This window comes from Mesoplodon bidens, assembly GCF_964165515.1.
Source record: "Mesoplodon bidens genome assembly, chromosome: 6".
Classification (NCBI taxonomy): domain Eukaryota; kingdom Metazoa; phylum Chordata; class Mammalia; order Artiodactyla; family Ziphiidae; genus Mesoplodon; species Mesoplodon bidens.
Window position 1 is genome coordinate 61,855,510 of NC_138162.1, and position 22,754 is coordinate 61,878,263.

General features: G+C 32.6%; 1 protein-coding gene across 8 annotated transcripts in view; it reads right to left on the bottom strand.

The window, feature by feature from the left end:
- The window catches only part of CNTLN (centlein), a 356,448-nt gene that overhangs the window by 153,665 nt on the left and 180,029 nt on the right, over positions 1-22,754 (bottom strand). For 7 of the 8 annotated variants that reach the window (XM_081237458.1, XM_081237457.1, XM_081237460.1 and 4 more), the window contains exons 9-10: positions 2,152-2,328; positions 211-336 (exon numbers count right to left, since the gene is read on the bottom strand). In XM_081237458.1, coding sequence (XP_081093584.1) covers positions 211-336; positions 2,152-2,328 — 303 coding nt within the window. The remainder of the gene's footprint in view (positions 1-210; positions 337-2,151; positions 2,329-22,754) is intronic. The other variant, XM_081237459.1, reaches the window with a different exon arrangement.

The following is a 22,754-nucleotide window of genomic DNA, read 5'->3' on the forward strand; positions in this document are numbered from 1 at the left end:
TAAACATTTAGTTTTTAAAGTAGCAAAATTTTTTATTACTTTACGATCCTCAGAAATCTTAAGAACTAGACTAACCAATTTACACATTTTAAAAAAAGTAATTAAATTCAGGAAAGGTAAATGATAAGCAGTAATTTGTGAAATGAATGTTTACTTTGGCATATCCTTACCTATGCAAGGTTATTACTAAAGAAAGGATTTAATGTTCACCTTTAGCTGTAGTGCCTTCTCTAAGTTTTCAATCTTTCTTTCAGCATTTCTCAGCTCCTTTAGTTCCTCTGAGTCTAAGAAAGAGCTCTTTGGGGACAAAGACCTTGAGCGTTTCACAGGTGGTTCCTTGAGAATAAAACAAGGACATGGTTGAACTAGTTGGAACACTGGATTATGAAAGACATGCAAAATTAAAGAACAAGTAATTTTGAATACTAATAATGAATTATAAAAAAAAAAATCTTGCATGGAATACCAGAGAAATAACAAGCAGAATTACCACAGTGCTACCGCTAAAGGTTTCTCTGTGACTCATTAATGAGAATATTCATTTACATTTACATTGTTTCTTTCAGAATAATGATGTCCCATTAGGGAAGACTAAAGGGTTATAGACTCAGAAATGCAAGAAATCTCATTACAAAGGAGGGGATAGAGGCTGGTCTAATTGCTCTATAAGGGTCCAAGGTTACACTTGATAGGACAACCAGAAACAAGAGGGAAAGGATTTTTTTCCCTTTGAAATAGTTTAACACACTGTGAAGTTGAAGGAACAATATGCTTGAGGAATATAAATACAACAGACAGTAGATCTTATACCATAATGACCATATGGTCATTAACTATAATGTGGCTAACTAGAGACAAGAATGTGTGTTTATATTATGTACAGCTTCATATACCAATCTGGAGAAGGAATATGTGAAAGCAACTATTAAGCTGGGCAACATATTGTTCATACTTACTGCATGTCCTTATGAAAAAGAAAGAAAATTCTTTCAAAATATCACTCTCATTTTCTTGACTTTTGTTAAAAGCAATGAAACATCAAAGCAGTACATTTTTAAAGCTCAACAATACAGCACACAACCAAATTAGGCCCTATAAGGTCTCTCAATTTTAGGAGTATTTTCTTTCATTTAAATAAAGCTCAATGCTGTGAAACTACTCCAAAATGGCAAGAAACATATAACGCAGTTATGTTTAAATACATACATACATACATAAATAAAGCTAGTTCTTCTGAAAATTACTAATAATATTAGGGGGAGTAAATAAGAATGCCACAGAAACATAGGTCTCATTTTAAATACTTCCTTTATTAAGACATTTGTCCTACTCATAGGAAAAAATGAAAAGAATGAGAAACAATTATCTTGAAAACATGATTTTCTACTTTTAAAAATATTTTCTACTGCTGAAGTAACAAGTGTGAGAAATATACCTCTCAAACTCCTTACTTTTAGGAAAAGCTTAATTAAATTTATATAGAAATAATATATTTACAATGTGATATTCTGAAATGTTTATATTAGTTAATGTTCATAGAATCTTTTGCAATATAATAAAAATATGCAATAAATACTACAAAAAGGAAAAGCTGAGACATTAATAAATAAGAATCATGCCACAAAAAATTTGCTTATTATTCTCCACTGTTACACCTTTAAATCTGAAAATATGTAACTGCACATATTAATGTTAAATTCCATTTTATAGTTTATATTCCACATGGGAAGTATTTTAAATATCACATCTGAATGAAACAGAAACATTAAGATATATTTTTCTTCTAATTAAAATTAGAAAATTGAATTAAGGACTAATACCACATTAAAATTTCTACTTAATTTATCTATAGATTAGATAGATGAGGGATACTTATCAAAACTTTTTAATATAAGAATGTTAATTTACTGCAAAAGAGGTATATCATTATTAATATATTTAATTAATTAATTAAGGAACAGATTATTCAGTTCAAAAAGGGAAAACTTGCTACTCCCAACCATGATTTTATAAAACATTTGACACAGAATATTTTTTAAAAGCTTCCAGAAATATAAGCAGAGAAGTAAATGCTGCTGTTTGTTTTTTAACTTCATCACTTGCCTTGCCAGCCTCATCCTGACAAATTCACAAAATGACAAATGTCCCTACCTTATGTTTCCTTTCAGTACTTGTCAAGATGCTCTTCTCTGAGGAACCCTTGTTGGTAGATCTGTTCTCTGATAGTTTTTCATTTGCTATTTTCAGTTTCTCCTGTAAATACTCAATTTCAGACTTCTGTGAGACCATTAAGGTTTCTAAGCTCGATAAAGATGGCTGTTGAGAAACCTATTTTAAAAAGTATGTTTGTATCTTACATTATTTACACATTCATGCAAATATTTATATATGTTACTACATTATATAAATCATAAGTATTCCAAGAAAGGACATTTCATTTCAAAAATAAACTGTAAACCTGCATTAGCTAAGCTTCTATCATCCTTATAGAACGGCATTTTCAATAAAATAACCAAGAGTCTGTGTAAATATTTTCATAAGTAATACTGTCATACAGATTTTCAGGAGAAAAAATGTCAAGTTGTGCATGATATACACAACTCATCTACAAAATTATTTCAAATTAATGATTATACACATAGGTATTTCCTCAGTAAATGCTCAATGCAATACCACTGAATATAAACCTGAGAAAAGGAAACCAACAGCACTATAGGTCTAATTAGCTTTTAATGTATTATAATTTAGTAATAACTCAAAGAACTCTGATACTTTTTAAAGTCAGCAGAATTCACAGTATTCTCCTTTGAAATTTATTCCCATGCCAGATAAACTGTTAATGGTAAGCACCACATTTTAACAACAGAAATCACAGGAAAATTAAGTTTGTAAGAAACCTATTAATGAAAACTAGCATTCAACAAAATTGGACCACCATCTTAACTGAATATACTTGAGACCATTAAAATCCATGCATATACACTATTTCAAATTAACCACTCCATTTACAAAAAACAAAAACACTAGATCATAGTGAAACCAAGTTTTTGTTGATTTCCAGGAAAGAAAAGTCAGATTTATGATTCTAATATTATCAACATGGATCCAGTAGCCCTGAAAATAGTTTCATTTAAAATGTGGAGAGTCCCATCCTTCCTAAATGATATTCCTAAGGATTATAAGCAAAATATGTATGTTTAACTTTTCTGAAATAACAATGAGAAATATTACCTTTTCCTGGTTTTGACTACTTTTTTCTCTTTTTAGGGGATAGGCAAATTTTTACTAATAGTAACCTGTAATTTTTATAAAGAGAAGGATCATCTCATTATACTATCATCATACTATTACAGTATACTATCATCATTCTATTACACTTTCCTCATATATAAGTCACCTGATTTGTTTCCCAATCTTTATTCTATCACAACACTAAATATTTTCCTCAGAATGTTGTTTATATTGTACTGTTACCACACTTACAATATTAAATACTGACTCTATTAGCTTGCATTGAACATCAAATTAAAATACCTTAAGCACTTTTCTTCCAAATTCTAAAGAAGTTTGACATATTCTTTTCTCCTCCTTTAACCACTGTATGGCTTTTATTTATTCTTTCCTCCTCTTTTGTAAACAGATTTATGATGCTTATAAATTTTTCCTTTGGGCTGCCAATCTGAACAATTTACAAAGGCTACCTATTCTTGTTCTGGTTTTGTTAAATAAAATTACAAAGACTATATTAATATCACATCATTTACCAAAGAAATTTTAAATAAATTGTTCAAAATCAAACAAAAATTTAGAAAAAAACGGAAAAATATAATTTTAGCTTATTGGTAAATCCAATAAGCAATCCTCTGCTCTTTAATAAATGAGTTTTCCAAGTTATCATTGGGTTATAATGCAACAGATAAGAATATAAAAACATGAATATTTGGTCAAGAAGCTGCAATTCTAAATCATTAAAATATTTATGAAGATATTAAAAAGCCTCCAACAGTGGACATTACTACTATATTAATAAAAGATTTCTTATTTAGGCAGAATTCCTTTAAAATTCATCAGTAAACAATAACAGAACTTCAAAATTAAAATACTATTAGTGATTAACTCCAGCTCACATAGGAGCCATAATGTAAATAAATAAGTAAAATGAGTTATGTTTAAATTATAGCTTTAAAATTCTTTCGACAGAGACACTTTGTATACATACTGAACATATACATATATACTTTACTTCCACAAGGAAACTTATGAATGCTCCCAGTTTTTCAAAAATGGAGTCTTCTTTCTCTCTCTCTCGTCTTTTATCACTTTTGCTAGAGATACATGCACATGAAGTATTTCACATTTCTCTTAATATAACCACTTTAAAAAGTATAAGTAAAATGAAACATCAAATCGCAGTCACCCGCATTTTGAGGGAATAAGATGGGTATTTGTGGTAGTAGCTATTCAGCTCCAGCCAGTTGTTTTCACAGAGGAATGTGGCCCACTACTGCCAGATCTACTGATTTTTCAAAAGAATGGAGGAATTCAAATTTCTAAGAGAAATCTAATTTTAAAATATTGGCCAGACACAGTTTATGACTCTTGTATCTTGAGAACATGGTGGTGGGAGTATAAACTGCTACAAATTTCCTAGGGAAATTTTGAAATATGAATCAAAGAACATAATAATGTACCAAGCCTTGGACTTTGTTCTAATCATGCTGAGGGTTGATACAGAAAGATATCCATGATAAACTGTTAAGTGAGGAAGGCACAGGTTACAGAAGAATACAGCATACTGTATAGACATAAATTTCTCCAAACCCTGAATTTACAGCATTATTTCTGAATGGAGGTATTATATGTGAATTTTCTTCATACATATCTGAATTTCCTTAATTTTTTTACAATGAACATGTCACTAAATAGTTTTTAAAATGTAATTTTTTTCTGCAAATAAAAGGGATAAAAAGTTCAGTATAAAAATTTCAGTACAGATAGGAGAAATATAAATGAAAGCCTCTATCATATCATCTCTCAGAATTCACTAATGATAAGTTTGGGATATAGTTCCCATACTTTAAAGAGAAAAGGAAAACCATTTTAATTCTGACCTTTAACTTTTTTTTTATTACTAGCTTTATTTTTTATAACAGCTTTACATTTATAGAAAAACTGAGCAGATACTATAGAGACTTCTCCTACACCTCCCATCCCCAATCACCCAGTTTCCCCTATTATTAACAATTAAAATCAATATGGTACATTTGTTAAAATTAATGAACCAATTTTCATACACTATTTTTAACTGAGGTCCCTAGTTTATTCAACTTTCTATAGTTTTTAACTTAATGTTCTTTTCTGTTCCCAGATCCCACCCATGATACCACACTACATTTAGTTGTCATGTCAGCAACTCTTGGCTGGGACAGTTTCTCAGATTTTTCTTATTTTTGATGACATTGACAGTGTTGCGGAGTACTATTTAGGTATACTGTTTTGATAGGATGGCCCTCTACTGGAATTTGTCTATGTTTTCCTCATGATTAGACTGGGGTTATGAATTTTGGGGAGGAAGATCACAGAAGCCATCATATCATATCAAGGGCACACACTATCAACATGATTTGACTGCTGACACTGAACTTGATCACACTACCAAAGTAGTGTTTGTCAGGTTACTTGACTGTCAAGTTACTCTTTTGTCCCCCATTCAAACTATACTCACTTAACCAGCTTTTTAAACATAATAATTACACATATAATTATTATAGGTATAATATATATCATCATATATCCTTACTTATTCTTACCCTTTTTAAGCACTGCTTTACAGGCCTAGCAAGATCAAGATAATCAATCGCCTGTCTGTGGAAGTTCACTCCATCGATTGCCCTTAAAATCCTAGAATCTTTGAAAATTTAACTTTTCTTGCTAAGAATTATTAGTATTTTATAAATAAACTTTTTCCTCTAATGTCAAAAATCCTTGTGTACTTTTTAGTTTATAATCTTGGAAGATAATGGTATGATGCTAGACCATAGATAATCTGATAAGAAATGCTCAGTGGAGTATGCATCCAAATGCCTCCAATTGGAACTAATCTCTTTAAATTAACTATTATTAATACATAACTTCTTTTTCACATTGATTCACAGAGGCAATTTTGATCAAAAACTCCTGTAAAAGCTATTAGAGTAGAAGGAGGGGGGAAGTGAAGCCTTGTGCCAATTACTTTAAAAACATTATATAAATTAAATATCTAGTCATGTTGCTTTAAATTCAAGCAACATTGTATGGCATTACTACAGTGGAGGCTGAGTGAATACTGCTTAATAAATAGAAATTTTTTCCACAACTATCACAATTACAAAGAATTATAAGCTAAATTGTTTTGTCCTGTTAATAAGTTCTAATTTAAAATACTAATTTATTTACTACTTCATTAAAATAATAATTAGCATTTAGTGAAAAGTGTTGAGTGCTTAGCTTTAGGTAAGCATTTCACATACATTATCTCACTTATTTAAGAAATTTACAAATTCCAAACCTGTCAACACATAATATAGCCTATTGCAAAACAAAAATACTTAAAAAGGACATGATACCTCAGCAAAAGAAATAGTTTCTCTCCAAGTAATATCTCACTGGAAATAAGAATAGGTTAAAACATATATGTGTGTTTAAAATCTGTAATATTTGTGTATATAAAATATCCAACCCCTATGAATATATATATATATATATATATATATATATATATATATATATATATATATATGAGAAACTGACATCTTGAATGACAGTTCTCTGAAAAGCAACTCAAATCCTCTTGGAAGAAGACAGAATATTTAAAAAGTGCATATATATATGTATATATATATATATATATATATATTTACCAATATACACATAATTTTCTTCTCATGAAATCCTGAATCTCTACAAAAGCTTACATTTCATTTAAAATTGATTTTAGAAATGCAGAAATATATCTATTGCCAATTTATACAACAGTTAGCTGACTCATCCATAACCTGAGAACAGATGACTTCAATAATAATCATATAGTCTTAAGATAATAAAGAAAAAAGAAAACTATTAAATCAACATGATATCATAAATCAAAATAGTCTTGTCACAAAAGTTCACAAATGGAATTAAGTGTACCAACTTAAACTTACACCTCCCTTTTAGAAAGACTATGAAATTGAGTAATAAATGTATCAACAAAGTCAGCTAGCACACTTTTAAAAAATATATAAATATTTGCATTTCTTCCATCCATTCACTTTTAACCCAAATATACTCAGATTACATTTAGAGATCACAAAATATAATGAAATTATTTACCACATTTAGGTAAACTTTAAAATGTCACCATTTCCTCTCATAAACACCAACCTAATAACACAATACTGAAAAATTCAGTACTATAACATAGTCAAATTAAACTTTCCTTTAGTATCTAACACTTGTGTGGTAAAGCCAAATCAGGGCACAGCAAAATAAAAGGGGAAATTTTAATGTCATAAATTTATTTCCATACACCATATAAAGCTTTACACTGAATGGATTACAAGTGGATGCTTTACTGGCTTAGAGTCACAACCAGTAGACAACAGTATCTTTGTTATGAAATTGAGAAACCAAAAACTAATTATTTCTTCTATGACATGTAAATATCAGGCTGCACTGACAATAATTAGAAATATTTACATGTCACAGAACAGTGTTTAGAGTATTAACTGTGTAGTATACACACTGACTACAGATTCTAATACCAACAGTAAACTAATCCTGGCCTTACTTAAAAATTAGGATAAAAAGACTAAGTGATTTTTCTATAGATTTGTTTTTTTACCTCAAAAAGCAAAATTAAACACAATCAGGTTTTTCCAAAATATGTTATAAAGCCTCACAGTCTGCCAGATTTCTGAATATTTAAAGTATATCTGTTAATGGTATCCTAAAATGAATTTCTAGATTCAAGGAATGAAATGTGTAATCCATTACCTATTATAATGCATACTCTAAGTTTTATAAACATTTGACACTTATGTCACCAGTAAAAAAATCAAAATTTGTGCACTAATGGTATAAGCAAGGGACTATGCTTGTTATGCATTATCATCTCTATACATTAAAACCTCAATCATACTCAAACAAATTCACTAAAGTGTGGTTTTCAATCTGCTAACTACGCATTCCATAATAGCCTGTAATTATTAAAAACTGACAAGAAAGCTACGCCACCTGTGTTTATGTGAAGCCAGGTAATGAAAAAAACAACAACGCTGTCATCACCTCTCAATTCCTGATTGCATTATCAAAACTGTAGCCGAGTTTGGCATCTGGGTGTGACCTTGTTAACTGCTAGGGTAATTAAATTTATTCTACTGGGAAAAAGGATGATAAATTATTAGCAAGAAGATTTTGTTCACATTTTATTAAATTGGCCTGTCAAAGGGTTGGCCAAATTATCAAGGGCCTCGTTTATTGGAGGCCAGCCATATTGCCACATCTGTTACAATTATTTATAATTTCAGCAGTTGAAAACCAACTGAGTTAGGCATCCGCCATGTAAAGTAATTTACAAATTATCTGATGAGGGAGTGTTTTAGCTTCTCCCTCATTTCTAGCCAGCAGAAAGCCGCGCTGTAATTACAGAACACGATTAGGTTCTTTGGGGAACTTATCTTGCACTCATAGCCATAGTAAGATGCAGCAAGAACATATGGAGGAGCTTGTGCTTCTACTCCCTGAAGCTCGTGACCCGCCTGCCGCTGAGCCCTTGAGTTGAATTTGAATGAGAGTGCCATGGCTAATGTTCTACACATGCACCATTTATGCCACAAAACAAATCGGATCACTGTTAATTATGAAGCAGCTATAATCAGGCCTTCACATCTGTGTAATGTGAAGCGCAGTAGGCTGTATTCCAATAATGTATGACTACCTTTGTGTCGCAAATTGCGAGCCATATTGCCTCAGTAGTAGTTACTGAATTCAAAGTAACTCCTTTGATAAAAGCCCATCACATGGATATTTTTATCCAGCTTTACAAAAAGTAAAAATAAAAAAATAAAGAAAAAGCAAACCCAAAAGCCTTTCTTTATCAGCTATTGACCAGAACAGTTAAAGCATATGGCACAAGTTCATTAATGAACAACACAGAGCACTCTAATTTAATGAAACCACTTGAGCCATAAAAATCAGATTTAGTTAATTCCCTCTTTTCCATTTTTTCACATCTAGCCTAAACCTAGGGTCTACTTAATATTACAAGTTATCAAGACACAAAATATATTTTTTACAAATTTATAAAAAATATTAAAAACTTGTGTTGTACTATGAATAACCTTTAAAAAGAAAGGCAAAAATATGTTTTTTATTTTACAAATTGAATTTCATCACAAATCTCATGTAAGAAAGAATAATTATTTCTTTTTTAGAAAGTGAATCCTAGCAGCTGTATTCTAACAAAAAAAATAGTCTTTCTTCCATGAGAAATCTTTCCATGGAAAGGCAGCTAAACAAGCTGCACCCAGATGGCAAACCAGCTACAGTTTAATTAATCCACTAAAAGCCATTCAAATTTCAGTAAGGGTAATGTAATTTTGAATAATAGTAGGGAAAAAAATCACTAAAACATTCTTAAGTTTTATTATAGCGGCAAGAGAAGTGCCACTATAGAGTAGTTAAAGCTGAGTTGTGGTTTCTATTATACGTGATACATTTCTAGATTTTAATATCTTGGGCTGTTTCATACTGCTTGGAACTTAAGGCAGCCTTAAAATATCAGAATATATCCATTGGAAGCCTTTTTTTTTTGGAAGAAATAGTTTATTTTTCAAGCAGGGAAGTGGAGTTATATGATTATAACGAGTTTAAATGTTGTGGATATAATACACAAATAGCTTTAGGAAAGAAAAAAGTTTATAGTTAACCTATAAAAGACAAAGACTTCAAATTTTTCTTTTAAATAAAATAATTATTCATTTATCAAGGTTAAAAATGATGTCATAATATAATTTTATTACTGTTTTCTCCCGAAGGTTGATTAAATACGAAACTGTCAGGAGATCATTCCCCATATACTTCTGTGGCCATGCCTACCTATACAAATAGATGAAAAATATAAACTAGTTGCGTATAATTAAATCAAGCAATAAATTACAAAGCAGTTTTTACTTAAAATAATGCTGTAGAGTAAATCAACTTTTCAAAATGAGTTTACATATACAAATTAAAAATTAGTTAAGTGTGAAATAAGATGATGATAAGTATAATTTAAAATTACTTATATATGACATTTGTCCTAAATAATTAAAAAATAATTTTGGTGCTGTAGCAGTAAGATACCTAGAGAAAGTATAAGACTGATATTCTTCCATGTTGAAAATGAGAAAAAAGTATAATTGAAACGATAAGAGAATAAAAATCATAAAAAGCAAACAAAAGTGAACCAATTATGAACTCTGGCATAATATTTCCAAACTACAGTATGACAAGGCTTAATAGCATTCTGAGTCTAAGTTAAGTTACTACAATCTGATCTCCTTTCTGTCAACTGAGAAATTAAAATAGTTTAGTTGATGCCTAGTAGCCACTATCAATACTACACTCCCTGATTGGCAAGAAATCAGAGTTAACTAATACTGGTATTTTTTCTCCTTTGCTATGTTGGAAAATTATACATAATCAATTCAGCACTGTTAAAGAAATGACAACTATTCCACATCATAACAAGATAATCCTTTGCAAAACTGATGCTTTAATGCTCCCCCTCCTACTTATTGGAATTGCTGTGTCAAAGAATACTTGGATCACTTTGGGATAGGCTAAATGGGTATGGAACCAGGATATACACTTTTTCATATGTTCATTTAAAAAGCATTTATTGAAATCAAAGTATCAATCACTGGCAAAGAACAGTGAGGATAAAAGCATAAGACACCAACTTTTCTTGCTTTCAAGGAGCACACACTTCAGAGGAGAGACAGACAAGGAAAACAATGAAGTTTAATACCTGCTAATGCACAAAAGAGGTGTACATCTCAATCTTAAGAAAAAAGGTTCAGTTAAAAGTTATCAATAATAATCTTAGAACTGAGTCTAGAAGGTCTAGAAATCATTAATGAACTAGACAAACAATAAAATGTGAAAATATGTGTGATAAATATGTAGAGTTTATTTCCTTTAGTATATATTTGAGGTCATGTACATAAATACATTTTTTAAAAAAATGCAAACTGATAGAACATTTGCAAAAAAAAAAATCAAGTGAAAAGTGAAAGTGAAAAGTGAAAGTGAAAAACCTCATTAGTTTCCAGAGATGAAAAACAAAAGAATGAATTAACAAGGCTATTTTTAGATGATAATAAAGCTTGCAAGGTTATAAAAAGTGGGCACTCTCATACACTGTGAGAAGATAATTTGGTATAATCTTTCTGGAATGTAGTTTAGTCTGCATGGTATATATTCAAAAGCCTGAGGTTCATAATCTTTGACACAGAGATTTTACTTTTAAGAATTCATTCTACAGAAACAAGTGATGAGAATAAAGATAGACAAATGAAAATATTCATCATAGTATAAAATCAGAGGAAATAGAAAAAATATATATTGAAATAAGTTAAATGCCCCACAGTAGGGAAATATTTAGGTTAAAAAAATGGTACATTCCTAATTAGACTATTAGGCAGTCATAAAAATGTTTTCAAACATTTAATCATATTATAATGAAACGGTAATTGTACAAGCAGGATACAAATTCATATACTGTCTGATTCCAATTACATAAAATATATTTTCTTCATTTACTTTGTATACCCTTTATACAAACACAGAGCCACATGCAGGGTCTAAGACCATGCCTCCCTTAGGTTTTCTTCCACCATCATTTGGGGCTGAAGGAAAGGCCACACATTGGGGCTAAGACCTAATTTCCATAGATCTCTTCACCTCAATCTACAGATGTCAATAAGGAACCTTAGGCAAAGCCCTCTCTATCCCCAAATACACTGCCTGCCACCACTATCTGCCTTGAATTCACTAAACTAACCTCATTATGCCTTTTATCCTGATTTATGTGAGTCACCATAGAAGCCCTAACTCTTGTGTCAATGGGAGTTTCTCTTGGAATTGTCATACTCTCATGCTAGTTATGAATTATTTTTAAAAAGAAAAAAGTAAAAACCAAAAAGTGAAGCAGTAAGAAGCTTGCAGACTTAAAGTCAAACTGACCAGGCAGATTTGAGAAAACCCAAAATATAGCTGAAGAGTCTACTACCACTCCTCTATTCTCTATCTCACCTTTTACAATTAGACGCTCACTCTCTCCTCCATGTCCACTCACCTCTTTCATATTCCCCATCATGCTGTATCTTTGTACTATATTCTGAGTAATTTTGTCATCTTAATAGTCCAATTTTCTAATTCTTTCTTTAGCTCAATAACGCATTGTATGAGGGCCCTATTATTACCAAAACCAGATAAAGATAGTACAAAAAGTTATATAACAGGCCAACTTCAGTCATACATAGAGATTTAAAAAACAAATATCAGTAAGATGAATAAAGCAATATATAAAAGGCTAGAAGTGTCCCAGGTATCAAAAGATAAAACATTTGATAAAATTTATCACCATTTATGATATTAGTTTATCAGACTCCTTAATCTGATAAAAGGGTATCCATAAGAAAATTATGGCTAATGTCATAGTCCATAGTGAAATAGTCCCTTTAAAATTAGGAACAAGGCAAGGGCACCCACTCAAACCACTTCTATTGAACTTTTATATGGTAAAATATACAAAGATCAGTATAACAAATTAGGATTTTTAAGGAAGAAACAAAACTGCCATCATCACATACTGTTTGCATAGAAAACCCAGAGGGTCTAAAAAAAACTTAGAATTATTAAGAGATTATTAGGGTAGCTGGAAATAAGATAAACATTTAAAAATCATTTGCACTGCTATATACAAGAAACAGAAAACCTAATAAAAATGCAAGTATCTAAAACAGCAACAAAAATGTAAGCTACTCAGAATCTAATAAAAGACATTACATATTACATATCTAATAAAGAGATATAAGACCTCTATGGAGGTCTTATACAAACTACAAAACTTTATAAAAACTACAAAAACTTGTAAAACTACAAAAATTTATTTAAATACATTAAGGAAGACCTAACTTGAAGAAGACAGCATATGCAGGAATAGAAACATTTAAAATGACAAAAATATCCATTCTCCTCAAATTAATCTTCACGAGATTTTTCAGGGAACTTGATAGCTGGTTATAACACTATACTAAAGAGCAAAGGATCAATAATATCCAAAACACTGTTGAAGAATAATATGGTAAAGAGACCTGTTGTATCAGTTATCAAGACTCATTATAAAGCTAAAATAATAAATACAGTGTTGTTATTTCAGAGATTTTAAAAAAATCACCCAGTGCAAATGGACCCACTTAAATATGAACCCATATATACATGCAATAATAAATGTCAGAGATGGCACTGTAGATCACTGAGAAATGGAGTGATTATTAGCACAGTGCATAGTACTGAAACGGATATCCAGATTTTTAAAAAATTAAACTGAATTATCTTCTTCACCACAACAAATATCAGTACCACATAGATTAAAGACTCATATGTGGAAGTCAAAACTATAAGGCTTTAGATGAAAATCTAGGAAAATATCTTTATGAGTTTAAGATAAAGTAAGATTTATTAAACAAGATACAATAAGCACCAAAGTTGAGAAGAAAATACAGAAATTCAATGACATTAAAATGAATAACTTCATTTTTCAAAAGACACCATAGAATAAGTGAAAAGAAAAGCTATAAGCAAGAAGATATTTGCAACAATCATAACTGATAGCTGAGACTGTTGGTTTATCTCCAAACTCATTTCCCTTTTTGGAAATAGGCACATACCTCCCAATATTTGGGTGCACGTATTTCCCAAGCTTCTTTGCAGTTAGATAACATGTGGCCAAATAATTGAGTTATAGCTAAGGACATGCCAGCAGAGTGATATGTACCACTTCTAAGTCTTATTCATAAAAACTTCCTAAATGTGATTCCCTAGGACATTTTTCCCTTCTTGCTGGCTGGAGTAGAGATGACTTCAGGACAACTTTAGGAGCTACATTTAAAGCTAGTGGATCCAAAAGATAAAGGAGACTAGATCTCTAAATCATTGTTTGGAAGTTGAAAATCCAAGTAATACCCACAGTAAACTCTTATATATAAATAAGAAATAAATCACATTAAACTTCAGAGATTTGGGGTTTATGTAATACAGAAGCTGACATTGTATCAAATACTAATGTAATAACTAATAAAAGATTAGTATGCAAAATAAAGAATTTCAACAAAGAGATAAACATTCTAATAGAAAAACTGGCAAAGGACACAAACAAGTATTTCATATAACATAAACATAAGATGCTCAAGCTCATTAGAAATCAAAGAAATACAAAATAAAACCAGAATGAGGTATCATTTTACTTCTTTTAAGAATGCAAGTAAGAAGTCTATAATTTGAGACAGCCACTTTGGCAAATAATTTGGCATTTTCTTATAAGCCTGAATATCTTCATATTCATGACATGTGATTTCACCCTTAGCAATATATGCTAGAGAAAGTTTTGCATATGTGTGTCAGGAGGCATGTACTAGAAAGTTCACAGCAGCAGTGTGTAAATATTCCTATAGCTAAAAAAATTAAAACAAAAAATGTTCATTGACAAAAGGAGTGGATAAATTAATTGTAGCCTATTCATATAATAGACTGTTGCACAGAAGAGGAAAAGAATTAAAGCCATGCTCAAGAACAATGAGTTACATTACAAAATAAAATTCAAAGAAAAAATGTAGTTGCAAAGCATGATATACACAGAGTATGAAATGGCTAAGGTTTAAATAAAAGCTATAAGAAACAATATATTATTTGTAATCATTTATATTATTTAACAAAACATAGCTTTAATAGGCAGGAATTAATCAACAGAAGTCCAAGAAAAGAAGTAAGATGGGATCAGAGAGTAGCATATAGGTAGCATCAAGAGTGTTGGGGATAGTTAGTGGTGGGTACCCAGACATTACATTTATTCTTTTGTAGATTTCAAATATTTAGTAATAAAATTTTTTTAAAAGAAAGTGAGAACATAAGCTAAAATAACATACAAAAGGACAATTCCCTAACACTTAGGAAAAGAGGGAATAGAGTATCTGTGCAAAGAAATAAAAATTAACAAGCCTGTGGTTAAAATTCACAATCTTATCGCCTGCTGTTAGCCACATGGAGTATATCTCATTCACAGATAAACAGAGTAATTTTAAGGCTTAGGTTTCTCTCCTGTCCTCTACTGCAAGATATTCCTCCAAGGCAAGAAACAGTACTTCTGCATGGAAAAGATAAACAATCACTCTGAGATAAGAAGAGGCAGTCATTCCGAATATAGCTAGTTAAGAGCAGGGTGTTACGAAATCAAAGGTCACAGGTTTCAATCCCATATGAACCAATTAGCTTTGTCCTTTTCTCTGGCAAAGACTGTCAGTTGGCTCACCAATAATTCAGATTACAAGTGAGATCAGGAAAAAGAAAAGATAAATCACCACCAATACAGAAAAAAACCCTCAAATTTGCTAAAATCACATAAGAAGTGCTTTTTTAAGACCTAACATTTATTGCTCCATCATGCATTGCCTCCTGTAATCTTAATAAAACTCCTATGGGGTAAGTACTATTATAATGCCATTTTTCAAGTAACAAAACTGAGACTTAGAAAAGGTAACTATTCAAAGTAACACAGATAAGGGACCCAGATTCCAGAATTTAGGTTGTTATTTACTACTCTGTAAATATATCCCCCCAAAATCACGCACTGAAAAGCACCACTATAAGCATTTGAAAAAAATTATTTAAGGATACAAAAAATGGAAAAAACTAAAATCTTTCTACTATTTCTCCTCAACTGTATAATCCACTTGCCCACTTAGTCTCTTCTTGATCAAAGGGTGATCCCCGGACCAGCTACAACAGAATCATCTTAGAATGTAAAAGAAATGCAGAATCTCAGACCCCAGTCCAGACCTACTATTACATCAGAAACTACTTTACAACAATGCCCCTGACCCCTACAACTCCAAGTGACTGAGATGCATATTCACATCCGAGAAGCACTTACCTAGACTATTCTCAATATCCAAGACACACCACAAACTTTCTCACCTCTAACACAATGCTAATTCACTTCCAAAAAGAAGCTAGGAAAAAAAAAAAAAATTCAAATTGACATATTCCACATTCTCCGTGAAAAGTTTGGCATTCCCCCTCCTCTCCATACACATGTTCCCTGCAAAGTTTCTTTCCACAGAGCTCATACTTTGCTCATGTTTCCATAATAGCACATTTTATAATAATTATTTTCCCCTCTGCATTAATGAGATTCATAAGAGCAGACTGCCTTATTCATCTTTGTATCCCTTCACACTAAATCCAGTACCTAGAATACAGTAGGATTTTAATAAATATTAACTATATAACTGAATAATGAATGAATGAATAGATGGAAGGATGGAGAGATGCATAAAGAGTCCGATTAAAACACTCCAACAGGTTTCATGTTGATCTTCTATTTAAAACACACCAATGGCTTTCCATCTCACTCAGAGTAAAACCTATGTGCTTATGTAGGCCGAACGAGGCCCTAGGACCATGATCCCACATCTGTCCCTCTGAGGTCACTTCTCATTCTCTTCCCCACAGCTCTCTTGGATCTAGCCACACTGGCCTCCTTGCTAGGCAAACTCCTGCTTCATGAGCTTGGCACTTACTGATCCCTCCACTTAGAATGCTCTTCCCTCAAATATCTAAAAAAGTTCACTCCTTCCAGTTTTCTTCTCAAATGCCACCTGATCAGAGTAGCTTTCTCTCACCACCATACATAAAATAGCACTACTACTCTCTATCACCATGTGTCTCAAACTGCATTATTTTTCTTCATAATACTTATTACCATGTAACGTGTGTTTATTTTTTTGACGATGACTCTCTGACCTGAATGTATGCTCCACGAGTGCCAAGACCTTATTTTGTCCCCTAAAGTTTCCTCATCACCAAGAACAGTGCCTAACACATCGTAGGACATCAGTAAATATTTGTAAAGTAAGTTTAGGTATATCAACTAATAGAGAGCTCTGATTAATAGTATGATTATTGCACTTGCCATAAAATTTTAAAGAAAATGTCCTTAATATATGGACAATCAACTTTCATTTCAAAAATCCTATTTTTAAACATCTACATCAGTCTTCCACATAAGAGAAGAGTCATTATGTTATCAGTCCATAAAATGTATATATTTTAAGGTCATCTCATTAGCTACAAAAAAAATGGTCATTCAGAAAAACATGTTGGGGCTTCCCTGGTGGTGCAGTGGTTGAGACTCCACCTGCTGATGCAGGGGACACGGGTTCGTGCCCCAGTCCGGGAAGATTCCACATGCTGTGGAGCGGCTAGGCCCATGAGCCATGGCTGCTGAGCCTGCATGTCCGGAGCCTGTGCTCCACAACGGGAGAAGGCACAAGAGTGAGAGGCCCGTGTACCACAAAAAAAAAAGAAAGAAAGAAAGAAAAGAAAAACATGTTGAACAGTATCTAATTAATATTCATCCACTTCACTTTCAAACTCCAGTTCCACAAGGCAGGGAGAGAAAAATTATTTTGAGTTTTTTCTTTCATTGTCTCAGCCTTAGTTTCCTCACAGGTGAATACAAATACTAACCTGAACAGTCCTGAAAACATTTGACAGCTGTGTCTAGTATACCATATGCCGTTCTAGCACCTAATATTTATGAAAACATATAAATATGTTTTATATATTTATGCATAAATTTATTTTACATATAATTAACAATATCTGTCTTAACTACCCCACTAATGAATCTAATGATCAAACTTAATGGAACAACAAACAGCAGTCTGTAATAAATCAATGCAGATTTAGGAAAGTCTAGGTCAGATTCTGAGAAAAATCAACCAATATGAGAGAATAAAAGAGCATATATACTCCCTATAAACATAAAATACATCACATTACATTTTTAAAATGTAATTTATTTAAATTTATGTGTAAAATATTAATATTTATTGCAAAAAGGATTAAATAAATCTGTTTGAAAAATCACTCTTATGAATAGTTATTATTTTTCACTTTTCTCTGTTAACATTCATAATTTCAAAAGCATAGGGTCCATAATTGCTGAGGGTTTTGTCTTCATTGCTTAGAATGAATCCATTCAAACTATACCACAGAAGAAGGAGAAACATGCTTAGCCAAATTTTGGGAGAAATATGGCTGAGCTATATAGAATATAAATCCTAAGCTGAAATTTATATATATAATACATTTCATGGATGAAGTATTGTCATGTCCCTTGAAATTAATACTCCAGCACAGTAACCTCATTAATAGTATTAGTAACCTGGTACACAAAAACATATGTATTAAAAAGAAGTAATAGGGCTTCCCTGGTGGCACAGTGGTTGAGAGTCCACCTGCCGATGCAGGGGACACAGGTTCGTGCCCTGGTCCGGGAAGATCCCACATGCTGCAGAGCGGCTGGGCCCGTGAGCCATGGCCGCTGAGCCTGCACGTCCAGAGCCTGTGCTCCGCAATGGGAGAGGCCACAACAGTGAGAGGCCCGTGTACCACAAAAAAAAAAAAAAAAAGAAGAAGTAATAGTTCTGGTGGAAGGAAAAAAAAAAAGGTGACATAGGAGAATCTAGCTTCCCTGTCTCCCCACAAAGATCAACAATTGAACAGCTCTCCATGAACGAAAACAGCTCTGGGAGGTCACTAGGGTATATTTAGTAAGTTTTAGCACACAGTGGAATAAAAAAAAACAGTGTAATTGCACAAGAAAAGAAAGAAGACAAGTTCATTTTGTCTGCATCATTCCATAACCTATGTTGGCACTGTTCAGCACCAAGAAGGAACTTCCAAGCTAGAAAATTTTCTTCTCGCCAGGAAAGAAACAGCAAGGTGAGCAAACCAGCTTTTATAGCCTCTAGGGGCACTACACAAAAGTCTGACTTCAGTTTCACCCCACCCAGACCAGCAAAGCTTGAGACATTGAGCCAGCTAGTAACAAGAAAGAAAAGCAGAGGCTACTTTTAGCAGATAGGCAGCAGAGCGATGGTTGGTTCACGGAGATCTGCTCTGCAAACAATCTTAGCAGAGTTCACCACTGATGAAGCCAACGGCCACCAATTCATCAAGGATCCTTGCAGATCTCACAAGGTTTTGTCCCACAGGTTTTTGAGCTAGTTGATGCCAGCAGCCTGAGTTCCTCCCTACTCCATCTACATGACCTCCCCCAACTCCTGCTGAAGCCAGGAACCACACTGGAGCCATCCAAGGTATCTGCAGTTACACAGGTATAAGACATCAGCTGCATAAATCCCACTTTGCCCACACCAGAACCTGGAGCCACACCCACAGGCAGCTTGGGCTTTTCCAGCTGCATGAGTTAAAGTTGCCAGCCTAGGCCAATGGGTGCCATCTTCACACCCCTTCTACCCTACTCCAGGTCACCAGTATCTCCCTGAAAGAAGATTTGTGGACCCATCTGGCACCCTAGCTTTTTCACCTGCTGCCCAGGTAATGCACCTCTTTATCACTTGACTATCGTGGCCAGTGAGGTTTGTATCCATGGGTTCAACAGGACTGTAGCAAACAAAGAAACAGTTTTCTTTTTTTTTTTCATCTTTTATTTTTAGCTTTATTGATGTATAATTGATTTAGTCACTTCCAAAAGTTTCCTTGTATTCTTGTGTGTGTGTGTGTGTGTGTGTGTGTGTGTGTGTGTTTTCTGTGTGGTAAGAACAAGAAACAGTTCTTAACTGGCTATCCTTCTAGGGCTCAGTACAAAGTGAGCAGTCCTTCCCTAAAAGAGGTCTATTTGCATACTGTAAAAGCTGCTGCCTGAGAGTCTGACTTCCAATCAGCCTGCAGCTGGGTGCTGACTGAAATCCTCCCCTATGGGACACTGAAAGATCTTGGCATACCCTCAACTACTGGGAGCCACTAAGAACAAAGAAGAATGTCTGGACAATCACAAAAGTTTGAGAGACAATCAAGAGCTAAGGTAAGGTGGAAGGATAAATTTCATCTCCTACATGATTTCAGTCCTGTCTAGGAGAGGTGGCTGTTTAATCTGATGCATGGAATCTAACATAAATAGTCAAGGAAAATGAAAAAAATGAGGTATATGTTCCAAACAAAAGGACAATATAAAACCCCAGAAACAGACCTTAATGAAATGGAGATAAGTGATCTACCTGATAAGAGTTCAAAATAATAGCCATAAAGATGTTTAACAAGGAGAACAATACATAAACAAAGTGAGAATTTCAACAGAGAAATAAAAAATACAAGAACTTATGAAATAAATCACAGAGCTGAAGAATACAGATGAACTGAAAAATACACTGGGGGGGTTAACAGAAGACTAGGTGAAGCAAAAGAAAGGATCAGCAAACTCAAAGAAAGGGGAGTGGAGTCTGTCCAATCAGAGGAGCAAAAGGAAAAAAAGAATGAAAAAGAGTGAAGATAGCTTAGGAACTTACGGGATACCATCGAGTGGAACAATATTCACATTATAGGAATCCCAGAAAGAGAAAAGAGGGAGAAAAGGGAAGAAAGCTTATTACAAGACATAATGACTGAAAACTTCCCTAACCTGGGGAAGGAAACAGACATCCAAATCCACTTCAAATTTAAAGACACACACAGACTGAATGTGAAGAGATAGAAAAAGATAATTCCAAGCAAATGGAAACAAAAATGTGCAGGGTAGCTATACTTATATTAGACAAAATAGACTTCAAGCCAAAGCCTGGAAAAAGACAAAACAAAGGTCATTATATAATGATAAAGGGGTCAATCCAACACAAAGAAATAACATTTATTAATATTTATATATCCAACATAGGAGCACCTAAATATACAAGGGAAATAATGACAGATTTGAAGGGAGAAATAGACACCAATATAAAACAGTAAGGGACTCATATCCCACTTTCAACAATGGATAGATCATCCAGACAGAAAGTCAAAGAGAAACATTGAACTTAAAATATACATTAGACCAGAGGAACCTAACACATATGTACAGAAGATTCCATCCAAAAAGCATCAGAATACACATTCTTCTCAAGGGAACATGTAATATTCTCCATGATAGATCATGTGTTAGGACACAAAACAAGTCCTAATAAATTTCAAAAGACTGAAATCATACCAAGCATCTTTTTCAACCATAATGGTATGAAACAAGAAACCAGTTACAAAAAGAAAACTAGAAAATTCAAAAACATTAAACAACATGATACTGAGCAACCAAGGATTCAAAGAAGAAATCAAAAGAAAAAATTTAAAATATCTTGAGACGAACAAAAAAGGAACACAACATACCGAAATATATGGGATGTAGCTAAAGCAATATTAAGAAGGAAGTTCATAGCGATAAACACCTATGTTAAGAAAAAGAAAACAGCTCAAAAGAACATTCTAACTTTATACTACAAAGAACAGAAAAAAAAGAACCTAAGCCCAAAGTTAGTAGAAGGAAGGAATAAATATTAGAGCAGAAATAAATGAAATAGAGATTAAAAAGACAACTGAGAAGATCAATGAAACAAAGAGCTGTTTCTTAAGAAAGATAAACAAAACTACAAACTTCACAAAACTTTAGTAGACTTACCAAGAAAAAAAGAGACGACTCAAAGAAAAGTCAAAGTGAAAGACAAGATGTTACAACTGACACCACAGAAATACAAAGAATCGTGAGAGACTACTATGAACAATGTATACACCAATAATAATAATAATAATAATAATTGGATAACCCAGAAGAAACAGAAAAACTCCTAGAAACATACAATTCCCTAAGACTGAATTATGAAGAAATGGAGTATCTGAACAGACCAATAACTAGTAAAAAGATTTAATCAGTAACTAAATATCCTCCAACAAAGAAAAGTTTAGAACTAGATGGCTTAAAGATTTAAACATTTTACAAAAAAATTAATATCAATCTTTAATCTCTTCCAAAAACAGAAGAGAATGGAACACTTCCAAATATATTTTACAAAGCCAACATTACCCTGATATCAAAACAATACATGGATAGTGCAAAAAAGACAATTACAGGCCAATATTATTGATGAACATAGGTGCAAAATCATCAACAAAATATAAGCAAACCAAATTCAACAATGTATTAAAATACATACACCATCATAAAACCAATTTATTCTAGGCATACAAGAATGGTTCAACATCCACAAATCGGTCAACGTGATACACTACATTAACAAAATGAAGGAAAAAAATCATATGATCATCTCAATAGATGCAGAAAAAGCACTAGACAAAATTCAACATTCATTCATGATAAAAACTCTCAACAAACTGAGTATATAAGGAATGTACTCAATTTAATAAAGGCTATATAGAACAAGTCCATAGCTAACATTATACTCAACTATAAAGTACTAAAAGCTTCTTCTCTAAGACCACGGACAAGATAAGAGTGCCCACTCTCACTACTCCTATTCAACATAGTACAGGAAGTCCTTAGAGCAATTATACAAAAGAAAAAACTAAAAGGCATCCAAATCAGAAAGGATGAAGTCAATCTGTCTCTATCTGCAGATGACATG